This window comes from Lepisma saccharinum, chromosome 5 (assembly GCF_977018435.1).
Source record: "Lepisma saccharinum chromosome 5, izLepSacc3.1, whole genome shotgun sequence".
In the NCBI taxonomy this organism is placed as follows: domain Eukaryota; kingdom Metazoa; phylum Arthropoda; class Insecta; order Zygentoma; family Lepismatidae; genus Lepisma; species Lepisma saccharinum.
Genome location: NC_139233.1, coordinates 65331726 through 65349176, shown reverse-complemented (window position 1 = coordinate 65349176; position 17451 = coordinate 65331726). Strand labels below are relative to the sequence as shown.

The 17451-nt window shown below is 37.6% G+C and overlaps 1 protein-coding gene across 1 annotated transcript in view; it reads right to left on the bottom strand.

Moving 5' to 3' along the window:
* Positions 1–2394: 2394 nt before the first annotated feature.
* Positions 2395–17451, bottom strand: part of ath (ATP-dependent RNA helicase DHX33) — a 74970-nt gene continuing 59913 nt past the window's right edge. The window contains exons 13-14 of the mRNA XM_083122595.1: positions 9132–9332; positions 2395–3073 (exon numbers count right to left, since the gene is read on the bottom strand). Coding sequence (XP_082978721.1) covers positions 2876–3073; positions 9132–9332 — 399 coding nt within the window. The 3' untranslated portion in view covers positions 2395–2875. The remainder of the gene's footprint in view (positions 3074–9131; positions 9333–17451) is intronic.

The following is a 17451-nucleotide window of genomic DNA, read 5'->3' as shown; positions in this document are numbered from 1 at the left end:
GCATCAAAAAATGTGACGATTTAACATAACAAATCTTGTTTTCAGAATTTATTCATCAAATATTCATTCTGATTGTGAATTATCTCTAAAATATAGTATCTAGTACAGATTGGCAATAAGTCACATAACAAATTTTTCACATAATGTTTTAAGAACTTAGAACCATAGTACTTACTAGTTTATTTTAGAAATGTAGAAAATGAAACTGTTTTGTCAAGTATAAATGACAGTAACAAATTAATTTAATTATGTATCTAACAGTGTGGCACAATTTGTCTTTTCATAACCCTAGCTTATTCGTGAAGTGTGAGAAACTAACTTAACTGAGGGGGGGGGGGGGTTCATGCTCACATCTTTTTTATCACTAAAATTCATGAAACCATTTTGTTATTGAATCACTGCTTTCTTTGTTGTTTATATAGGTGTAATTATACATTTAATATAATAGTTACAAAAATTACCATCATTAACAAAAAATATGAAACCAATTATTGCAATAGTATCGCACACATATTTTACCATTCACTAAACCTTGAAGAAAGATATTAATGTTGCATCAATGCTATTTTTTGTTTGGTTATATAATTGCAGTTGCATAGTAATTACAAAAGTTACCATAATTTCCAACCAACTGTACACTACTTCAGACACGAGTGTCATGTCGAAACATACAACCTAATTGGGTGTCTAATAGGTTCAATATGTGAATTTGCCACTATTTACAAGGGCCATTTTTCTTGTAGTGGCAACATGTATGAGAAAGAGACATGAAGGAAGATACATACCTGGAATCATTTACAAACCTTCAATGTAATCACCTGCTGCGTGAACACGTTTCCAAACATCTGGCACTCGTTGGATGCCATTGATAGCTCCCATTCATGACAGTGTGTGTGCAGAGACCACCCTGTGGCCGACTGGGTAGCGTTCCCCCTCAGCAGTTCCTTCATCTTGGGAAACAAATCAAAAGTCGCAGGAACTCATGTCAGGAGAATAAGGTGGGTGCTCCAACACCTTGTACATACACACAAAAATACGCCGATCATTCTCCAGTAATCTGCAAAGTGCATCAAGGTGGTGTGGATCTGTTGCCGTGTGAGTATGCCCACCACCATGTTCTTTCCAGGCTGATTCATGACCCATTTCAAATGCCTTGGCCCATCTAGCAACAGTACGATACGGTAAAGCGTGGTCCCCACATGACTCGCGTCCCTTGTGAATTTGCCGTGCATTGCATCCACGTGCAACCTGAAATTTGATGAATATTCGCAGTTCTTCACGCATTCAGGGTGGCATTATACACACACTTCACTTCAACGTCTTCTAACTACCACACAACAATACTATTCAGCACCAAACACCTACACACAATCCGTAGTACAAGACTAAACAAGACCCGATTGTCTTTTATCCCAGCGACAACTGACAAGCGTATACCAACAGTGTTGCCACAACAAGAAAAATGACCCTCGTACATTAAGTTTAGGATATTTTGAACAAAAGAAATGCAGAAACGTGGGGAACACCCAAGGTAACAATGAAATTTATTTTCATTTTCAATTTTTAATAAAAATATTAAATATTAAAAGTATAAATATATAAATAAAAAGAACAGGTGGTGGGCCTGAGAGCCCTCCCCCCACCCTCAGGTAAGCAAAGGTTAATAGCAAAAGTAGCACTTTGAACACTAATCATTAGAGGCACATATTTTTGGTAAATAAAAAAAGGAAAATTTCGGTACAAAAACAGAGTCTATTTCGGGTTCAAAAGCGGTAAATAAAATAAAATTTCGGTGTTACAGCGGTGAATAATCACATCAAAAGTGCTATATAAAATGACATTTTGGTTTTAAAATTGTGAATATAATCCTAAATTTGATTTAAAAACTGCACTTATTACACAAAATAAACTTATCCCTTCTAATAGCACATTTATGTAGTTACCAGAGAATTAAGTTTATTCCTGTGTAAAGGGGTCCATTTTTTCTTCTCAAATATTTGCAGCAGAATTAATCAATTTTCCGTGAATTGCATAACTCACAGGATACTTCAGACTTTAAGTGTCGCGTCTGTATATAAACAGTAAACTTCATGTTTAAGAACATATTTCGCATTTTGCAGTTCATTTCGCATTATTTCGTGACAAGACAGGGTAGGAAAATGCACCTCACACCTTTCAGAAACATGAAAAACTAATATTACAACATGTTATTTCATATTTCGTGTTTTCGTCAAAAACTAAATTTGCATGCCTCTACTAATCATTTGTCATTTTGTGTATGTATAAAATAATCCCACAACTGATTGGACTTACAGACAGCACTGATTGATGGATTTGTTTTATTTTACTTTGCGTTTGCAAAAAGATGAGATGAATGGGGATAAGATAAAATTGATGAATTGACAATCACAAACATATGTGGACAGGGCACACCACCAAATCTCATAGTGGATTATACTGGCCATTGGTTCAGATGCCAGTCTCACTAGTCTGCAAAATGCAGTCCAGGGTGTACTACGTGCAAGTGAGGTTGACATTTGGGTGTCTTGAGAAAGGGTCACCCCTTATACCCCACAGACAATATTGAGTATAGCATTCTGCCAGTGAAATAAATGACAATATATACTGCAGTTCAGGTCTCCAATAAACCTAGTCATATATTTAAATCTTTTGTGTGAACTTTTTGTACAAAAAAGTGGGTTGAAAATCTGTTTTGTATCACAAAATTTCATTTTAAAAAATATGTACAAAGTTATGGAATGCTTATCAAAACACTCCATTTTTTAATTTCCTTGCAAGTGTACATGACTGCCTGATTAGTTTCATTGTCAATCACATATATTGTTCAAAAACCACATGAAGTCACTTGGTCTTTTCATCTTATATCCCTATTCAGCCTGTGCTGCCTCATATACTCTGGAGCGATGTCCATCAGCCAATCAGGATCCACAAGGGACAGTTGTCTCAAAAAACATCGTCCTGTATGGACAACTTCGGTGAAAAGAACATATTCAGGCCTGGTTCCAGAAAGCACAGATGAAGGATGAATAACAACCGATTGTCTGCTTCCAATCTGTAAGAGAAGCACGTAAAATCAAAATCACAAAGACAAAGAGTTACTGTTGATTGGGTCATATACCACATTGATGTACATGGATGGTCGAAGATGATAAACCGGGGGTGAGTTCCCTAGAGATCCACTACCTGGTGAAATGCTAATATGAGGAAGTCAAGAGGAACAAAATGAGGAACAGGCTTTGCATCAGGATCTTCATGTACAAGTTGTTCAAGAGAATGTTTAAGGTGTGTTGTTGGGGGATAAAAAGGGAAGGGAAGAGTAAAAAAATTGGGGAAAGCAATGGGGATTGGACAGGTTTTTCCTGCTGCATTCATTGGCAGTGGGCTGTATTCTGGGTATGCAATGCATGATTTTTTTTTCAAGTCAACTATCTTTGATCTGAGACCACTCCCATGGCCAGAAACTCCACTTTCTGCAGAAAGATGCTGTTGCTTTTCTTTGATTATTCTGGGTCTCTCAAGGCAGTCCTGAATTATCCCCATTGTTATTTTGGTACTGCCTGCACCCACGCTTCCATGGTTTCTTTCAATGGTCAAAAAGCCCATGGGACCCAACATTTGTACAGCATTTAAAAGGTTGCCAGGAGTCTACAAATATACTATCTCTAATGTTGACTAACATTTGACAGTCATAGATATCATCTTAGCGAGACCTGTAGACTGAAGTGAGGAGGTACAGAATCAAATACAGGATAATTAAAAGAAAGAAAAAAAAAGGCATGAAATTCTTCACAAAACATATTTTTGACCTTGTTTTTAACCCATCTATGGTTTATGTTTGAGTCCTGACATGGTATTCATTTGTGTTTGTTCCTTCCTTAATTTTATATCATATCATTCATCCACACACTCACGGTCATAACATAGCTAAGCATAAACACAACACAAAATAAGGAAAATACACATATCTATGCATTTTGTATATTAGCATAATGTTTGTGAGTACATTTCGAAAGGTATGAATTGAAACAAGAATGAATGTAAGCATTAGTTAAAAAATGAGATCTCCCTTGCATCTTAGTTGTATGCATTAAAGACTAATTTTGAATTTGAATTTAAAATTTTGGGTGCGTCAGTTCTTAGGCTACTTTGCACCAGTCACATTATACGGGGTCCAGCCCCTTACCATAACTAAAATAGCATAATTGCAGTGTTGTGTTACTAAAATATTCTGACTTTCGTTAAAAGCTGAGGCTGTAAAGGGGCACTCAGCACACACAAGGACCAAAAACAGGACAACACACACAGAGCCTGGCAAAATAAAGTCCAGGGTGTACTACGTTAAAGACCAATGTGGCCATAAAATTTAATGCATCCTATATTAAGATATGTCCTTCATATTGTCATGCTTTAAATTATATATATACACAAGTCATTTGTGCTGGAGTCAAATCATGTGCATAGAGTTATGTTTCCAGTGATATTTATTTCATTTATGTAAATCAGGTCAGCATCCATCACCAGTTATTGGCATTCTTATAAACTATCTTATCCACTGACTGAGTGCTTGTCCGTTCCACAATAGAAGACACTTTTGAGCGCTGAAGATTGACAATGTTTGTTTTCCCTCAATTTCTTGTGTGGCCATGATGTGGTGTTTTTAAATGGTCTACTTCTTTATAATGCCTACAGAAGTTCAGTTGACATTGTAACACAGTTATTGGTAATTACTGAGATTGCTGAAATGTTGAGCAAGGATCTTCTGCTCATATTTTCAAAAGTTGGAAACAGTGTGAAAAGGTAAGTCTCCTCGTGAATAGGAAGCAAGACTTGCTCGAGACAAAGAGTTATTAGGGTTTGTTAGGAAGTTTGTATACCTCATTGGCTTTGTTGCTTTTCTCAAGTGAGCATTTTATTCCTCAAAATGCATACAAAAGTAGGCAATTCGAAATTATAATTACTTCTTCTATTATCTTCCTCATAGTTTTGAGATCATTCAATTATTATTTAAACATAAAATGCATTAATTTTAGTTCTTGATGTAAAATTGTTGCACAGGTGAGTGGATGACTGTAAGCTGAAGTGGTATTCTTGATAACAACCTTACACATCTGTCATGCAAATGGGTAACACTAATCATCTCTATCTTCCGTTCTAAGTCTAACTTCTACCCAATATAATGACAAGTGTAGTCTTAAGTCTGAAGTAAAACATTTAGATTGGTGTGTGGAAAAAAGATTTGTATTTTTACACCCACTGTCACAGCTATCACGTCTGTGAAGGCAGCGGCCCTTCGAAATTAATTGATCACTAGAATAAGAACAATGTGAAAATATGAAACTCTTTCCACACAATATTTTCATGATGTTTATTATAGCACATCATGCATATTGCTAACATAATGTTTAATTCTTGCTCGTTAGTGCACCTGTTTTTCTTTGCTATTTTATACAGAAAAGAATGATTATCAAGCATTTACATCAAGTGACAAAAGTTTGGCTCACACCATATGCCAACACTGTAATATTATAAAATGTTGCCGTAAAGTTGTTACCCCATATCTCACCACCTTCACTTGGCTTCTTCAGAGATAATTTTTGAAACTGGAGCACCACTTTCATGTTGGAGACTGCAGCGATTAAAATATACACGCAGGTATCCATAGGAAGGTTAGAATTGTTGTAGTAGTACATGTAAAAGGTGAAGTTTATACTTTTTGCATTTTAAGACTGCAGCCTGAAAGTGCTGTTAAAAAAAATATTCCTGAAGAAGCCATGTGAACTTAGCGAGATTTAGTATAACAACTTTACGACAAGGTTAGTATCGTTTGTAATAATTACATCGAAGTTAATTTTAAAGTGGCTAAAAATTCTGTTATCACATTAAAAAAGTGGGGATGGGATGATTTTGACCCATACCGATATAAAATGTACCAATACTGATAACTAGGGCTCGGGACTTTATGTTATAACATATAACTTATTTGGCATCGGATCGAATAATAAGGTGAAATCTTTACGTATCTGATGAAAATCACCTGATATAGACAAATTTGATAAGGCATGTCTTGACATATTTTACCAATTTCACATTTTAACAACATATTTTTAAAATTTTCTCAAAATTGTAATAAGACATATTTCTGTATAATTTCGTAATTGTCTTGCATATAATTGGTTATTTTATCATTTATTCTTCATACCTTTAACACAACAGATAGTTTATATTATCGATGGCAGGATAAGGAAATTACGGACAAAGAAATTAAAAGCAGATGCCGTCTAGAACAATAATAAATATATATATATATCCCACCGATAAATGATAACTGTGTGTGTGTGAGCATTATTGAGGAAAAATGTTCTCAGTCATTGTTGTGCGGGCACATTTGGTACATTACAGCCCTAACTCTATTAGCAATCGAGTATAGGAGTCTCAAGGTTACTTGCCGTTTGAGCCAGGCATGTATCAGTGTGCAGCAGTGCGAGTGAATAGAATGCTACGAACCGTAACTTCTGTGGCAAGATTGTAAGTGCATTGTGGAATGTATTAGTGTAACTTCTGCAGCCAAAAATTTTGTAGGCTGTTTTTCAAATTCTATATTGTTAAGATCTGCCTTAAAAAGTTGTGTTTGTGTATTCATTGCCTAGATATACCAGAGTGGTAGCGAGCTGCCAATTATGCTTTAGTTTCCACAAAGGTGTAAATCTGACATAATAGTAAATGGAACTTAGTATAATTGCAGTGAACCTCACAATATTTTCAGAATTTTCCCACTACATTCTTCGGTTAAAGGAATTATGACTTCATTTAATACCCCAGCCCCACCCTAGTCAATCTTCCCTGGAAGATACTGATTTCCCAAAAAACAAGAAATTTGAAAGTACTGTTATGCATATTTTTGGCTTTACTGGGAATATTTCTGCATTCTTCTGACATATTTTAAATTTTTTATGAAATTTTTCAATTTTTACGACATAATTTACAGTTTTATAGAACATAAAGTTCCGGGCCCTACTGATAACCTATATTCTAATGATCCAATATAAAATTCAAAACTGTTCATTGATCTTCTTAATAAATGTATGTTATGAGATGAACCAAGCTTGAGCAATGCAAAAGAAGCTTCATATTTAGACATCATCATCCTTCGCCATTTCCTGCCTCTGGCTGGGTCGGCATAGAAGTCAAGCCTCTCCAGTTTCTTCTGGTCTTCCACCATTCCTCTCTTTCCATGGTGTTCCAATCTTGTCCTCTTCTCCTAACACTCTCCACTATCTGCTCTTTTTACAGACATATTGGTCCCTCCCTAGGCCTTATTCCTCATCCTTGCACATTATAAGCTCGTCCTGGTAGTCTTTCTGCATCCATCCTCTTCATGTGTCCAAACCATCTCATCCTGCCTGATCTATTCTGTCCTGGAGCTTCACCACCCCCACTGTGTGTGGTCTGTCGTGGTCTGTGGTTGTCATGGAGAAGCACAATTCCTGAATGCAACATTCCACGTCGTCGGTTTTGTATGGTACGTCTGAGTTTGGAAAGTGTTTCACAGTATGCTTGCGATGTGAACATTTTCCCCGGTTCCAAGAAATCTACCAAAAGCATGCCCTGTTGGTCCCAGAACAGATGGAGCTTGCTTGAACTTTTTCGCTTTTGGTGAATTTGAATGACGCCACTGCATCGATTGTTGTTTGGACTCAACATTGACGTAAGAAATCCACGTTTCGTCACCTGTAAAAATGTGGGTAAAAAATCATCACCCTCTCAGTCATAGCGATTCAAAAAGGCACATGCTGATGTCTCTCGTTTAGTTTTGTGAACGTCTGCCAACATTTTGGGGATCCATTTGGAACGCAATTTCCGATATCCTAATGTGTCTGTTAAAATGCGGAACAATGTGGATGAAGAAACTTCTGGAAATTCGTTGGCTAGGGAGCTAATGGTGAAGCGACGATTTTCTTGCACTTTTTGATTCACAAGCTGCACCAAAACGTCAGTCTGAATGCTCGGTCTTCCACTCCTCTCTTCATCGTGGATATTTGTACGGCCTTCTTTGAATGTGCGACACCATTGCCGCACCTTTCCTTCACTCATTATACTGTCAGCATACACTTCACATAATTCTCGATGAATTTGAGCAGCATTTGGTCCTTTGGCATGAAGAAATCGAATCACAGAATGGACCTCGCACCTGGTGGGATTATGTATGCACGCAGCTATTTTAACATGCTCCAACACACACGATAACTAACAGCTGACTAGTGAAAGTATGGTTGCTGTATAGCTAATGGACCATGTGATGTTACGGCGCAGGCACGATCCGATCATTGTTGCCATTCGGTTCTTATAAAACATCATGGATTTCTTACGTCAATGTCGAGTCCAAACAACAATTGATGCAGTGGTGTCATTCAAATTCACCAAAGACGAAAAAGTTCATCAAGCTCCATCTGCACGAAAAATTATGGCAACTGTGTTCTGGGACCAACAGGGCACCTCGTATATTACTTTCTTGCATTTCATAGGTACATCCCTGTTCCATATTAATTTTCGAATGCTTTGACAGAGTCCACCTATCATTTGTTCTCTTCTTTTTACTTCCTCATCTTTTCTTCCTATATATTTGAAACTCTCCACTACCCTCAACTCTTCCACGTCCATCTTTATACATTGATGGATCCGTTTCTTGTCATTATTAGCCCTTACTCTTTTCTGCGGCGAATTTCATTCCTGCTCTTCATGTACTTTTTAAAAATGTGTGGAACAGATTATGAAGATTATATATTTATATCCATAAAAATTATAAAAAAATGGCACAGTATTGCACAAATAAACTGATACTGATAAGAGTACTGATTAATCTGTCACATCGCTACTAAAAAGGCAAAATAATTTTAGTTTAACATATAAATGAATACAGTGGAACCTCGTTTTTACATCTTTCAAGGGACCAAGTTGAAAGAATTTAAATACCGGAAAATATTGAAGCATTTTGCTCTATTGAGTCCATTAACACTGAATGTATGATGCAGGAAAATGTAAAACTGGAGAACGTAAAATCAGGGTTCCACTGCATATACACCACATTTAACATAAATGTAAATGCTACTTACACACAAATACTGTCCTTCTCTTTGAAGCTGAGCAACATTCATGAAGAGCCCTGTGATCAGACACTTTCTCACTTGATCCAAGTTCTCGCCACACGATTTAATGGGCAATTCCATTCGGTGACACAAGTCAGTCAGCTGAGATCTTACTTCACTTGCGTAACTAAGATTACGGACGTTCAAGAAATTTTCATGGCACCACATCTGCAAAAAATAAAGAATTACACATATATATATACATGGGTCATTGTTGAATTTATGGCAACTATTTTTTCCTGATAAGCAGGTGGCAACACTGCAATATCAGAATACATGTTTGAAAACCCTTTGAAACCACTGGCATTCAGAAGCACATCCAACAAGCTTTCAGACATGCATTCTGACATTGCAGAGTTACCATTTGTTTATCAGGAAATAATGTAGTTGCCAGGAATTCTATAATGATCCATATATTAATTGAGATTAAATAAAATGTGCAATGTGCATATAAGAATAAACAAATTATTTCAGCACAAAAAGAAAAGCATAAAAGTTTCAGGTGTACTCATGTAAACTATTAAATTGCTAAAGTTGTTAGAATAACTTTAAGCCAGTGGTTCCCAAAGTGTGTGCTGTGGCACCCCGTGGCTGACTTACAGGAGTGCTGCAAAATGTTCCAATATTTTCACTGAAATGACACTTGTTAGTCTACACGTGGTTTTATTACTTTTTATATGTAAAATGTTTCTGAATTTGAAACCTGTGTTTATTTTTTAACTTAAGGCAAGCACCCTAATCACACTAACTGAGCGTTGCAAGTGTTAGATAGGCCTACATTCTGACTTGGGCACCACGGAACAATCTTGAGACACTAAGGGCACCGTGAAATGAAGAAGTTTGGGGGAACCACTGCTTTAACTCATTAAGGGCCAGCCATTAAAATAACATACAAACAACCAGTGGCGTAGCGTTATAGTACGCCCGTACGCCCGGCGTTCCCAGATTTAAAATTTCAAAAATGCTAAAATGCTGTGATTATAAAGTAAAACGTGACTAATTTCAAATATGTTTGACCTTCATGGCATTATAATAGCTATTTTTCGCGATCCGCTTGCAACGCTCCACTCTCAACACTCGTTCTAGCATCTCTTTTCAATGCCTTTCCTGGCCGGACACCGAGCAGGTTCGGCGTACAGGACTCCTATATTCCTTGCTGCCTTTATGGAGGGAAAGCTTCCATTTCTACAGCACGCGCGTAAATGGGCTCTCTTACGCTGGCGTACGAGAGGTCTACCGTGATTGGTTCATGTGACCCTTCCTGCCTTCTGAAGCAGACGACAGCGGTAGCATTCCTACCCGGTTCTTCGCTCTTCGCGCTCATGCAACTCGTGGTATGTGATGCTACAATACGCAATATTGACTGACGTAACTTTACCAATCCCAAATATACTGCTTCTTAATGACCACTGCATTGTATGATTTATCGCACGAACAGCAATGTGCATTAGAAACTAAAAGATCAACACAGTTTTTGTGAAGTAAGTTGGTGAAGTCCTCGTGGTAGAAATTCAGCCTGTTGCTGCTCTACCACTTAACCCGCAAAACTATTATTTTTTTTTATTGTATTTTTTCGTTATTATCTAACTGCTTAATATTGTGTCAATGGAAATGTTTAGCATTCATTTGAAAACTCTTAACATCAAATGGTCTCTGGACAAAATTATTTTAAAATGTATATCAGCATTCTCAAGATGTAATAAACAGTGGTCTGAATTACTAATCGGCACTGTTACGTCAGTAGAGTGTACGATATTTGGATCATCCACTCTGCTTTGCACAGTGCGCCAAGACGACAGAGGTTCCTGGTTCGAATACCAGCGTGAGCACGTGTGTTCTTTGTCAGTGTCCCTTCATCAATATCATCACTCATATTCATATTCGCGATTAACCAAAAGTGGTAGAAAAGCGAAGTAAAATAAACCAAATCAATGAGTAGTTGGATCAACCACAACAATGACGTCTGCTGTTGTTCAAAGGTGCTTGTGATTCAGGTAGGTTTTCTAATGACTTGCGTCATGCAGAAAGGTATAAAACACCAGAGTTCAAAACATTTTTGGCATAGTGAGGCATCTAATTGTCTAGCTAAAACATGCATGGATGATGTTTTATTGAAAACCCAGCTGACTTCAGGCAAATAAACAATACCTGTGGCGACTAATACCATAAGTACGTTATTAAGCAAGAAAGGGCCGACCATTCCTTTGGACTTGGCGTTCCCACCCGAAATGTCCATGCTACGCCACTGCAAACAACCAGGAGTTTTGCAATGTGTGTGACCCCATTTGAACAAATTTAAGCATAAAAACAATTTGGACCACTGGTAAGAGCAGAAAAAAATGTTGCATTAATACATTGGCCTTTAGGGATGTATTTCTCATACAACCTAAATTTTTGTTTTCTTGGCTATTTTATGTCGGATAAATGTGGAAATATCAAAGATAAAAATAGATAGCCAGATTGATAATAAATTGTACCTTCTTTATTTCCTGCATTAGGTTAACATTATAAATGATCCTAAAATTCAATAGCTATTTAAATAGTTAGTTATTTCAATCTTATTGCATATCGATTCGTGTTCAGGCAAATCAATAGTCAGATCTGAGAAGACACGTACACCATGTATTGCTATATTGTAAAACTATTACTTTTATTTCACTAACTTTCTGTATTTAATGTTTGAAAATTCACAATTTCACAAGGGAAGATAATGGACATGTTGACTTGTTGCAGGAGCAATTACTTTGTCTTTTTTTTACAAAAGAATGACTCAGTTCCTAGTCAGCTGTACCAGACAATGGAACAAATATCATGCAAGAGGCCAATGTTGCGTAAATGCAACATTTTTTTGAAAGCACAGAAATGACGTTAATGGTTTAATTCTCACATTTTAGATGGTTTCATCTTAAATGTTATCAACTGAAGTAGTACACCACAAAATTCAATCACTTCAGGGCCATGAAAAATATTTTTTATAATAAAACCAAGCAACTGCTTCTGATATGATCAAAAACACACAATTTAATGATATATATATCATTAGATTTGATATTTGGCAAATTAGTACATCAATTTACAAACGTGTATAAGCTGATAGGAATCAAACAGTTTGCCTGACTTAAAAAAAAAAAAATGTTGCATTAACATATCATTGGCCTTTTAATAAAGTGGTAAACATACAAATTTAAGAATAAACGAATATGCGATTAATCGCTGCTTATTATTATTACTCATTGTGGCAATTGATTTCTTTTCTTAACACAATATTTTCATTGTTTCAATACTCTTCTTCACGTAAAAAAACAAATATGACGGATCTGAAGTTGGGATGGCCATCTTGGTTTTGATTATTCTAGTAAGCCTCACTGATGGCATAGTGGTAACATCATCCGCATAAAATCAAGATATTCCAGGTTCAATAGATAGAGGAGGTACTAAATGGTTAGAATCTCACTTTAAACTGTAGGTCCAGTCCCAATTAGCCTATAACTGCATTTAAAAACAAAATTCAAACTCAATTATTCATGTTAGTTCTTTCTTCTTATTACACATTTTTATTATTAACTTTCTTATTTTCTTCTCGATTTTTTGCTTTAATCTTTTATTTAGTTTATAGAAATACATGTCTGTGTTATATTAAAAATTCCTTCTTAAAAAATAAAGCATGAGAATAAATTTGTGTGTCCCACACCATGGCCATTTGGTTTAAGGCATCAGGCTTTGTGCTCAGGCTATAGGATTCAAGCTGGTTCTAGACTCCTGAGGTTAAAATGTAACAACTTTTCTCCTGAGATTTCAGCCAGTGTATGGGACCGGTGGCCACCCAACATTGTAGAGCTATGATCAGTAGTCTAACCTGGAAACCAACAATGACTGACGATTCATCGTGCTAACCACACGTCACTCCCATAACTGGTTGGATCAGAAGGTAGGTCTTGACCCTAAATGTCTGTTATCTTATCTTTTGTTTAAAAAATTGCTAACCATTGTTATAACTGTATCTTTAGTCAAAATGAAAATAAATATTTGATGAAAGGAGCGTGTGTACTCCTGAAACGTCACAACGAAAAACTGTTTTCCTAAGCTTGTAATAACCGTAAATAATTCTACAATGCAAGCAATGCGTACATACAAGAAAAACTACTCTCATAATCTACCACAATTTCTTTTTTCCTTTAAAAATAGGGGGTGTGGGGGTACTCAAGTAAATACAATGCATACGTATACTTTCATATTTTGACTATTTTTGACATTTTCAAACCTTTTTAGAGACTACAATTCCGAGCTTTGTGCATAAAACTTTCAGGAGCATTGCGACATCACTTGCACTGTAAATTCACAATGAAATTATCGAAACATAATGCAAGATTTAGGAGGAGCATGGGTGGGGTGGATGGGCAAAGAAAGACAAGTCATCTATTTAATGACCATGATAACATGTTCCTGCAACTAAAAAACTTGACAGACAGCAATGGTATTACATGTGAGTGAAACTGAACGATGTGTTTCAAGATGGTGAATGAAAAACTGATTTTCCTCATGTTGCACGCACACTCTATACCATGCTCTCTTTCTCCCCAAAACTGTTTACAATGCATTTTCGGAGTATAAGGAACTAAACTCAGTCATTGTAGATTATACGAGGTGCATCCAGAAAGTAAGTTTCCCTATTTTTTTAAAAAAAAAACCAACACAGTTTCAGGAAACCATTTATTGGCAACAGGTACAGCAAAGGTTCAGCTATTTTTCAACATAGCAACCACCAGAATTGAGACACTTGTCGTACCGTGGTATCAACTTTTGGATCCCACTGTTGTAGAACTCTGCCGCCTGTGAATGGAACCAGCGTGTGACAGACGTCTTCAGCACTTCGTCGTTGCCAAAACGCTCACCGGAGGACAGGAATTTCTTGAGGTGCAAGAAAACGTGAAAATCGCTGGGAGCCAGATCAGGACTGTAAGGTGGATGATCAAACATCTCCCAGCCAAATTCCGTCAAAACAGCTGCTGTGCGCCGAGCCGTATGTGGACGAGCATTGTCATGGAGGAGCACAACACCTGCAGTAAGCATGCCACGCCTCTTGTTTTGAATGGCACGTCGCAATTTCCTTAGTGTTTCACAGTAATGGTCAGCGTTCACCGTTTCACATCTGGGGAGGAAGTCAATGAGCAAAATGCCCTTCCTGTCCCAAAACACGGTGCACATCACTTTCTGTACCGACAGCGTCTGTTTGAATTTCTTCTTGACCGGAGATCCACTATGCCGCCAATGCATTGACTGCTGCTTGGTTTCCGGGGTGAAGTGCGAAATCCACGTCTCATCGCCCGTGACGATCCTGTCGAGGAAATCATCGCCGTCATCATGGTACCGTTGCAGGAATGTCAGTGCTGCTCCTGAACGTTTCATTTTGTGTTCGGGTGTCAGGTTTTTCGGCACCCACCTGGCACACAATTTTTTGAACAGCAGGCGCTGCGTGACAATCTCATGCAAAACAGATCGCAATATATGCGGAAAAAGGCTGCTCAACTCCGTAATCGTGAAGCGACGGTTCTCTATGATGCGCTGCCGCACCAGCTCAACCAGATCATCAGTGATGAGGGACGGACACCACTGTGCTCTTCATCATGGACACTTTGACGACCTTCCGAAAACTGCCGACACCAGCGACGCACCATCTGCTTACTCATAATGTTCAGCCCATAGACCTCACAGAGCTGACGATGAATGTCAATTGGCGCAATGCTTTGTGCATTCAGGAACTTTATCACCGACCGAACCTCATATGCGGCGGGAGAAGGAATACGAACTTCCATTTCGGACCACTGTTGCCTCGCTACTGGCATGCGGCGGGAGAAGGAATACGAGCTTCCACTTCGGACCACCGCTGCCTCGCTACTGGCACCGGGCGGGATCTGTCCGCCTGGCATATGATTGATACGTCTTAGCTCTGCTGCGCATGCGCAATTTACACGGCTCATTATGTTTACTTTCACGGGAAAAAAATAGGGAAACATACTTTCTGGATGCGCCTCATAATTCGTCGGTCTGCAATTTTGCAGTAAAACTTGGTAAAATTGCAAACATACATTTTGCCATAAATGTAAAACTTTTGAGTTGCAATTTTTAGAATTACAAAATAACTTAAAAGGTTTGGTGTCATATTGTATTTGAGAAAAATTTGTCATCATGTTTAAGGATGGTAGACAACAGACTGATTTAACATGCCTTGCGAGAGCTCTAACCTTTTGGTGCCCAAGCATCTCGAACGAGATACCCAAAAGTAACCCTCGGGGTACCAAGCGTCTCGATCGAGACGCTGTGTCAAGGTCGTAGTTTTTACGTTATAACTTTTCTATTTTTGGCTAGAATTTCGATTTTATTTTTTTATATTGTTCCTAACACATGTATTTAACAGAAATGTTTTTTTTCATTTTTTTTTGTCTTCATGAAAATGGGTGGGGAAAGGCAGGAAAAGGGACTTCTCTTTTGCGTCTCTTTTCAAGGTCAATTTTTTGCCGACAAAGGAAGACCGACTTTGTTGTTCTAAAGCAATGCTTTTCACTCCCTCCTCGAAGGAAGCTTGTTTATCAGTATCCGATGTCAAAATGCAAGTTTTCCGTGAGGGTGCAAGCAGGGGGAGGGGGAAGACTGGTTGTTGAATCTGCTTTGTGAGAAGGGGTTACCCAGCATTGTCTAAAAATAGAATTTCAAGCAGCTGCAAGAATTGGCGCTCATTTGTCACTACGTTCTAGCTTTTCTTCCGTGAATGTTGTGTGTAGGTGTCATTTTGTGCCCAAGTGCAAGGACATTTTTTGGGTGAAGTGACAATTTTTTAAAATAATTTTTGGGGGTTTTCTCCCTTCCCCCTCCAAATATACACCAAATTTGCATTAATTTTGCATTTTGTGCATTTTGACATTTTTTTCGGGGTGGGGTGGGGGGTGGGGGGAAACACCATTTTTTAAAGAAAAGTATTTTTGAGGGAATTTCCCCCCTTTCCCCCTCCATATGTACGCCGAATGTGCATAAATTATATATCGTCTGAATCTGTGATTCATTCTGCGTACAACGGTATATCTTTCATATCTCTAGGGCATTTAGTTTCTGAGCTATTGCATTTTGAAGCTTGAATCAGTGGCGTCCCTACCATTCCTTTTGGGGGTACAACTCAAGTTACATTGGTCATACGACAATGATGCAAATATTTTTCTGTTTCTTACATGCCAGCGATAATTTCTATGTGCATTTTGAACTTTTCATATCCTTTTTTTTGGGGGGGCAGGGGCGAAACCCCATTTTTTTTAAAAAAAAAGTATTTTCAGGGGATTTCCCCCCTTTCCCCCTCCATATATACGCCGAATGTGCATAAATTCTATATCGTCTAAATCTGTGATTCATTCTGCGTACAACGGTATATCGTTCATATCTCTAGGGCATTTAGTTTCTGAGCTATAGTCATTTCAAGGTACCGCTGCATTTTGAAGCTTGAATCAGTGGCGTGCCGACCATTCCTTTTGGGGGTAAAACTCAAGTTACATTGGTCATATGATAATAATGCAAATATTTTTGTGTTCCTTACATGTCAGCGATCATTTCCATGTGCATGTCGACACTGTCATGTACTTTTTTCTTGGGAGGAGGGTGGGGAAACCAATTTTTTTTTCTGAAATTTTGGAATTTTGAGAGTTAGCCCCCTCCCCCCTGCCACATATACGCCGAATTTGCAAAAATTTCATATAGTCTGAATCTCTGGTTCATTACGCGTACAACGGTATATCACTCATCTCTCTAGGACAATTAGCTTTTGATCTACACTCATTTAATTGAAACTCTGCATTTTGCTCAAAATCGGCTCGGTACCCAGAGGCTTACTTGTGAAAAAGGTCTTGGGCATCAAAAGGTTAAGTTATGCAAATATTTGAGGTTTGATTTTCATAGATTAAGAAAACCAAGTCACAGCTACATTAGGACATTACTTGAGCATTATTCTGTAATATAGTGTGTGGTTTAGTTAGGGTGGGGGAAAGTCACCAATCTTGAGACCACGATATCTGTAGCAAATTTCAAGTTTTTAAGCTGAAATTCATGTTGCAAATAGATACACCAGGGAATGATTTTATTTTGCATTTGTTGAAAGCATTTCAAGTTGGTGGATGAAAAATTGATTCTTTATATTGTGAGGTAGCTACAAATTCTGATGCCACTTTCAAATATCTGCCTAAACTACATTTTTTGGGCATAAAGAATGGAGATTTAAATATTTTAGGGCATTTCTAAAATTATGGCA